This window comes from Gobio gobio (assembly GCF_949357685.1).
Source record: "Gobio gobio genome assembly, chromosome: 19".
NCBI classification, from domain to species: domain Eukaryota; kingdom Metazoa; phylum Chordata; class Actinopteri; order Cypriniformes; family Gobionidae; genus Gobio; species Gobio gobio.
In genome coordinates this window covers 42,992,147-43,000,018 of record NC_137112.1, presented here as the reverse complement: position 1 = coordinate 43,000,018, position 7,872 = coordinate 42,992,147, and the positions used below count along the sequence as shown (strand labels likewise).

The 7,872-nt window shown below is 39.0% G+C and overlaps 1 protein-coding gene across 2 annotated transcripts in view; it reads right to left on the bottom strand.

Annotated features, from left to right (window-relative positions):
• Positions 1–426: 426 nt before the first annotated feature.
• The window catches only part of LOC307143366 (uncharacterized protein), a 33,360-nt gene continuing 25,914 nt past the window's right edge, over positions 427–7,872 (bottom strand). The window contains exons 5-13 of one of the 2 annotated variants that reach the window (XM_079844876.1): positions 7,050–7,100; positions 6,892–6,954; positions 2,065–2,142; positions 1,885–1,903; positions 1,711–1,750; positions 1,542–1,611; positions 1,087–1,182; positions 677–726; positions 427–575 (exon numbers count right to left, since the gene is read on the bottom strand). In XM_079844876.1, coding sequence (XP_079701002.1) covers positions 486–575; positions 677–726; positions 1,087–1,182; positions 1,542–1,611; positions 1,711–1,750; positions 1,885–1,903; positions 2,065–2,142; positions 6,892–6,954; positions 7,050–7,100 — 557 coding nt within the window. In that variant the 3' untranslated portion in view covers positions 427–485. The remainder of the gene's footprint in view (positions 576–676; positions 727–1,086; positions 1,183–1,541; positions 1,612–1,710; positions 1,751–1,884; positions 1,904–2,064; positions 2,143–6,891; positions 6,955–7,049; positions 7,101–7,872) is intronic. The other variant, XM_079844877.1, reaches the window with a different exon arrangement.

The window sequence follows — 7,872 nt, the reverse complement described above, 5'->3', positions numbered from 1 at the left end:
TTAAAAACGAGGGTTAGATCGACGATAACCTGGGGTTAAGCACTTAAATTTAATCGCTTAAATGCACTAGATTGGACATGCCCCCCAACAGGGACCGAGGTCCAACCCTCATAGTCTCACAAAATCCTGTGGGAAACTTTGTACATAAACACATTGACCCTTGCAAACTCCTCCAAAAGGCTTCTTCAGCCGGCATCCATTATAAAACTCTTGGCAGACATGAATTTTCTTTACTGAAATTATGAAATTATGTTTGTGTAAAAAAAAAATTTCATTCATTATTAAATGTTTTAGTTCAGCTTAGTTCAACTTCTTACAAGGCGATATTGGGCTAGAGAGCCTGGCCAGAGAACATCTTCTGAGTGGTCACAGAGTTCACGATGCATTCCACACCAAACACTAAATGATGAAAATAAACATCTATTTGTCAGCAAGTATACTTTATTTACAGTGAATGTACGTAATGAAACAAGACTTGAGGCTCATCAGTGCATCTTCACCAAACTGTAGACTTGATCTTCTGCGTTTGAGTGAACTGGTTTGTCAGGGATCGTGCAGTACAGGTGGTAAACACTCTTAAGGAAGAAGACAGGAAGATAGAAAAGACAGACAAGATCAATGTGTTTGTTTCTGTTCAGTTGGTTATGTGGGTTTGGGGTGACTGTTCACATATTACCTCATTTTCCTCTGTATTTTTCTGTTTCTGTTGAGTTTTGACCAAAACTTCTGTAAAGCAGAAGCGTCATATCACTGTTAATAACATGTTTTATCCTTCATGAACAAGCTCTCTTTCATAAAGCTTTAGTGTATTTTAAGCTTTGACACTTTGCACAGCAGAATCATCTCTTCTCAGACTCATTGTGCATCAGTTATGATGAATTATGTGTGTCCCACTTCTTCCGTATGAGCTCATCGTGATCGGTTGGGCCAAGTTTCTCAGCGCTTATTGTGAGCATCAAAAATGCCGTTTTTGGACAAGTGAGGAAGTTGTGAGTTGTGAAACCAAAGTGTGTTTTCATTGTAAAGAACAAGAACGATTTGATTTGTCATGATATGACCATTTAAGTGAAAGAAATATGTTATTACCTGAGGGCTGGTAAACAGAGTTTTCAGACATAGTGAAGGAGTAAGTCGCTGTGGTATCTGATGCGCTGTCCTTATGGGACTCTGGGTGTTTGAGGCCTTTGGAAGAACAGCATGATAAAGAGGGTCAAACAGAGACAATAGAAAACCATCCAAAACAAGAGCACAAATGTGAAATGGCGTCACCTAAAGATTGAAACTTAGTAGCTTTACAGTCTTTCATTGTGTAGACAGTGCAAACATTCTGCAAAATAGCTCATTTTGGCGTGAACTGTTTCTTTAAGAAAATATGTGGCTAATAATGCTGGTCTGCTTAAGACATGAAAGAGGAAATGGTACCAGTTTCTGAGAAGCTGTGCTCACTACATGGTGTTTTTAACTTAGCAAATTTCTAAGTTAAATCTGTCACTTAGCTTCCCGTTATCTGAGATCATTTCCTGAGAATGAGGTTCTCTCACCTACAGATATGGGCTGAGATGTGGCCGGGACAGAACTGATCACAGAATATGTCTCTGCAGGTCCAGAACTCTAAAAACATCAAGAATAATTAAGGCCATTCTTAATCATTATGGTATTATAAATATTTATTGTTTTTTGATTTTAAAGATTAATTGCAAAGATACTCACCATACCGATTCCTTGATCTGATGGTAATCTCATATTATTGCTAAGAATCAAATATTGATCTGTATGACATCTTTTTATTTATACATATATCTGATAAGGTGCTACACATTTGCACATGCAGCTCATAGACTACACACAAAAAAACCCACAGTCAACCATTTTAAAAAAACTTACCGTTTTCTTCTTTTTTTACCTAGAAAACAATGAGCTATATTGCATTATGCTCAGCTTTTACTCCTGTACAGCACTTTGGTCAACTCTATTGTTTTAATGATACATTTGCATGATAAATGATTTCACATGATAATTTCTATATTGAACAGCACAGAGAGAACAATTGTAAATTTGACTTACATGCAAACCAGCAAAGACAGATGAGTCCAGTCACAATTACACCAACACCAGTGGAAACCAGCACTATAAACCATTCTTCTGTCAAAAACAAAACCTTTAATCCATGTTTATGTGCATAAAGAAGTATGAAAGAAGAACTAAGTATGTTCTACAGAGGTCTGAAAGAGAATACAATGGTCAAATCATTTAAAAAATGGAAGAAACAGATATAGAAATATAGCTGCAAGCAGCAATACCGGGGCCAAGCGCAAAGAAGAAGACAAGACATGCCAAAATGGCTGGCAGTGTCAGATCAACTGGAGCAATGAGCAATTAATCACGTTTTAAGATGATTTTAAGCAAAAGGCTGAAAATGCATTGTAGTCTGAGAGTGTCAGACCAACTGCAACAATTAACAATTATACAGTTTAAGAAGATTAGGCAAAATGGCTGAAATATCATATATTGAGTCACTGATAATGTAAGTTAATGGTTTATCACTTTTGACCAATAGGTGGCACAGATACGAAATTGATGTGGTGTGGTCAGAATAAGGGAACAATGACACATGCAAAGTTTGATGCCAATATGTCAAAGCATTGCAGAGATACAGCCTCAAGAGTAATTTTGGCATAATGGCTCAACTTCGTCGCTGCGGTTTACAAAAACGGTTTCATCTATTGATGCAAAATCCCTAACTTTTTGTTGACACAGTCTGAAGATGATACGATTCGATTTTGGTGGAAATTGGACAAACGGTCTAGGATGAGTTTGAAAAAGTAGGTTTTGATCAAATAAGAACATTGAGGACAGGATGTTTGACCAAATATGGAAAAATTTGTATCTCTGTTCTCGGCATGAGCCAATGACTGTATTATGACCAGTTTCATTAAACTAGGCTAATTTAATCAAAAGTTATTAGCATGTTTGTAAATGTTGTTATAACCTCTGACCACAAGGTGGCACTGCCCCAAAACGTTTTGAGTACCTTCAAAGCATGGTGCGGAAGACATGATTTTTGGACAAACAGTTCAAAAGTTATAAGCAAAAATAGCCATTTTTTGTATCTCCGGACCAGTAGGTGGCGCTGCGCCGAAACGCTGCATGTTGCTTCAGGTCATGCTTGTGATGACATATACCAAGATTGGTTTGAATACGATAAAGCGTTGTGGAGATATAGGCTTATGAGTGTTTTTGCAACCGCTACGCAAAATTTGTGTGCGCGTTTATCGAAAACGATTTGACAAATCAACTTGATTTGCAAGATTTTTTGTCAGCATGGTCTGAAGATGATCTGGTTCAATTTTCGTGCAAATCGGACAAACCGTCTAGGACGAGTTCGTAAAAGTAGGTTTTTTGGAAAATTAAAAATGGCGGGGAAATTATCATGACCGAAAATGACTTCATAGGGTGCAATTGAATCGGCATGAGCCAATGAATGTATTATGACCAGTTTCATTTAACTAAGCTAATTTAATCAAAAGTTATTAGCATTTTTGTCAAGTTTGTTATATCTTTTGACCACAAGGTGGCACTGCCCTAAAACTTTTTGTGTACTTTCAGGGCATAGCAAGGAAGACACATACCAAGTTTCGTAACGATAGACTAATGAGTTTGTAAAATATAGTATTTTAACACATAATTCAAAATGGCCGACAGCCAAAATGGCCGATATGGTAAAATTGAATATCAGACGACTCGGCATGCCGTCCTGAATGTAACGAGACCACTTTTATGATTTTTGGACAAACAGTTCAGAAGTTATAAGCAAAAATAGCAATTTTTCGTATCTCCGGACCAATAGGTGGCGCTGCGCCGAAACGCTGTATGTTGCCTCAAGTCATGCTTGTGATGACATGTACCAAGTTTGGTTTGAATACGATAAAGCGTTGCGGATATATTGCCTTAAGAGTGTTTTTGCAACCGCTACGTAAAATTTGTTTGCGCGTTTATCGCAAATGATTTGACGAATCAACTTGATTTGCAAGATTTTTTGTCAGCATGGTCTGAAGATGATCTGGTTCAATTTTCGTGCAAATCGGATGAACCGTCTAGGACGAGTTCGTAAAAGTAGGTTTCTCGGAAAATTCAAAATGGCGGGAAAATTTTTATGACGGAAAATGACGTCATAGGGTGCAATCGAATCGTCTTGAGCCAAGGAATCAGAGGAAAAAAGAATTTTGTTTCTAGCCCTTATGGTTCAAAAGTTATTAGCATAAACATGAGTCAAATTTTGGACTGATGGTGGCGCTAGAGGGATTGAGTTTGAGACTCCAAATTTGCTACGGTGACATTTCAGACTGTCCTCTATTAGTGTGCCAAATTTCACAACTTTTTACCATACGGTTCTATGGGCTGCCATAGACTTCGTGGCGGAAGAAGAAGAAGAAGATGAATAATAAATATAGCTGCAAGCAGCAATACCGGGGCCAAGCGCAAAGAAGAAGACAAGACATGCCAAAATGGCTGGCAGTGTCAGATCAACTGGAGCAATGAGCAATTAATCACGTTTTAAGATGATTTTAGGCAAAAGGCTGAAAAATGCATTGTAGTCTGAGAGTGTCAGACCAACTGCAACAATTAACAATTATACAGTTTAAGAAGATTAGGCAAAATGGCTGAAATATCATATATAGAGTCACTGATAATATAAGTTAATGGTTTATCACTTTTGACCAATAGGTGGCACAGTTACGAAATTGATGTGGTGTAGTCAGAATAAGGGAACAATGACACATGCAAAGTTTGATGCCAATATGTCAAAGCATTGCAGAGATACAGCCTCAAGAGTCATTTTGGCATCATGGCTCAACTTCGTCACTGCGGTTTACAAAAACGGTTTCATCTATTGATGCAAAATCCCTAACTTTTTGTTGACATAGTCTGAAGATGATACGATTCGATTTTGGTGGAAATTGGATAAACGGTCTAGGATGAGTTTGAAAAAGTAGGTTTTGATCAAATAAGAACATTGAGGACAGGATGTTTGACCAAATATGGCAAAATTAGTATCTATGTTCTCGGCATGAGCCAATAAATGTATTATGACCAGTTTCATTAAACTAGGCTAATTTAATCAAAAGTTATTAGCATGTTTGTAAATTTTGTTATAACCTCTGACCACAAGGTGGCACTGCCCCAAAACTTTTTGAGTACCTTCAAAGCATGGTGCGGAAGACCCATACCAAGTTTCGTAACGATAGACTAATGCGTTTGTAAAATATAGTATTTTAGCACATAATTCAAAATGGCCGAGAGCCAAAATGGCCGATATGGTAAAATTGAATATCAGACAACTCTGAATACCGTCCTGAATCTAACGAGACAACTTTTATGATTTTTGGACAAACAGTTCAAAAGTTATAAGCAAAAATAGCCATTTTTTGTATCTCCGGGCCAGTAGGTGGCGCTGCGCCGAAACGCTGCAAGTTGCCTCAAGTCATGCTTGTGATGACATGTACCAAGTTTGGTTTGAATACGATAAAGCATTGTGGAGATATAGCCTTATGAGTGTTTTTGCAACCGCTACGTAAAATTTGTGTGCACGTTTATCAAAAACGATTTGACAAATCAACTTGATTTGCAAGATTTTTTGTCAGCAAGGTCTGAAGATGATCTGGTTCAATTTCTGTGCAAATCGGACAAACCGTCTAGGACGAGTTCGCAAAAGTAGGTTTTTTGGAAAATTAAATATGGCGGGGAAATTATCATGACCGAAAATGACGTCATAGGATGCAATTGAATCGGCATGAGCCAATGAATGTATTATGACAAGTTTCATTATACTAAGCTAATTAAATCAAAAGTTATTAGCATTTTTGTCAAGTTTGTTATAACTTTTGACCACAAGGTGGCACTGCCCCAAAACTTTTTGAGTACCTTCAGGGCATGGAGTGGAAGTCACATACCGAGTTTAGTAACAATACACTAATGCATTTGTAAAATATAGCATTTTAGCACATAATTCAAAATGGCCGACAGCCAAAATGGCCGATATGGTAAAATTGAATATCAGACGACTCGGCATGCCGTCCTGAATCTAACGAGACCACTTTTATGATTTTTGGACAAACGGTTCAAAAGTTATAAGCAAAAACAGCCATTTTTTGTATCTCCGGACCAGTAGGTGGCGCTGCGCCGAAACACTGCATGTTGCCTCAAGTCATGCTTGTGATGACATGTACCAAGTTTGGTTTGAATACGATAAAGCGTTGCGGAGATATTGCCTTAAGTGTGTTTTTGCAACCGCTACGTAAAATTTGTTTGCGCGTTTATCGCAAATGATTTGACGAATCAACTTGATTTGCAAGATTTTTTGTCAGCATGGTCTGAAGATGATCTGGTTCAATTTTCGTGCAAATCGGATGAACCGTCTAGGACGAGTTCGTAAAAGTAGGTTTTTCGAAAAATTCAAAATGGCGGGAAAATTTTTATGACGGAAAATGACGTCATATGGTGCAATCGAATCGTCTTGAGCAAAGGAATCAGAGGAAAAAAGAATTTTGTTTCTAGCCCTTATGGTTCAAAAGTTATTAGCATAAACATGAGTCACATTTTGGACTGATGGTGGCGCTAGAGGGATTGAGTTTGAGACTCCAAATTTGCTACGGTGACATTTCAGACTGTCCTCTATTAGTGTGCCAAGTTTCACAACTTTTTACCATACGGTTCTATGGGCTGCCATAGACTTCGTGGCGGAAGAAGAAGAAGAAGATGAATAATAATAATAAGAACGGGAACGGTTTCAATAGGTGCCTTCGCACCTTCGGTGCTTGGCCCCTAATAATAAGAACGGGAACGGTTTCAATAGGTGCCTTCGCACCTTCGGTGCTTGGCCCCTAATAAAACCTCTGGATGGTGGTGCGAGTGGAGCATTAGTTTCAGCAGCTGAATTGTGAACACTAGAAACCGCTGCAACAGAAAGAACTCAAATTATATCATGCATAAAATACACAGCTGACTCAGTTTTTCTTATATGGGGTTCTACTGATATTTATAAAAGTTACCCGCTCTGGTGGATGCTGGGGCTTCAGTAGTGGATATGGCTGCTGTTGTTGCTGAAATTGAAATTGTAAAATAATGAGCTATATGAATTACAATAAACACTATGAAATAATATTTGTATTGTCAGGTTGTCACGTTTAAAATGTTTTGATATGTTTCTCTGTTGTGTTCATGTTTGAATTTCCTTGTTAATCTTCTAGCCTTTTAATTGGTTCAGTTCTCCTCCGTCCGTTCCCTGTTTTTTTTCTTGGTTACTGGTTGAGTTAGTTCCCTTTCGTTCAGTCACTACGACGTAACGTTAGTGACTAACGAATGGGGGTTTCGCTTAGAAGCCTATCAACTTCGAGTTTTGAGAAAACGCCCAATGGCGTGCCAATGCCATGGGGCATGCGGAATTTGCATACGTAGCTCCGCCTCACTGCGTGAGTATATAAGGAAGTACGAGGCAATATCGCATTATGTTTCTGCTTTCGGAGCCAAGAGTACCTACCTCTTCACTCCTACAGCCTTCTGAGACTCTGTCAGCTTCTTCGAGACGAGCAGCTTTCCAGTCGGTGTTGGTGTGACGGCGCGTTCCAGTGATCGCATACTTCCTGCCTGCTGATCTGTGCAGTGGTCTGCATCCAGCTGGTGTGTGTTTCCCTGGGCGCTTCGGCATCGACTGTGAAGTTTCCTCTCACAAAAGAGCTTGCACGTGACGCGTCCTTTTCAGGATGTTTCGTCCGTGCACTTCTGGGTGCGGTAGATCGCTTTTCTCTTTCGACGGGCACGAGCGCTGTGTGACGTGTTTGGGCTTTCAGCACGCTCAGGCAGCGCTCGTGGATG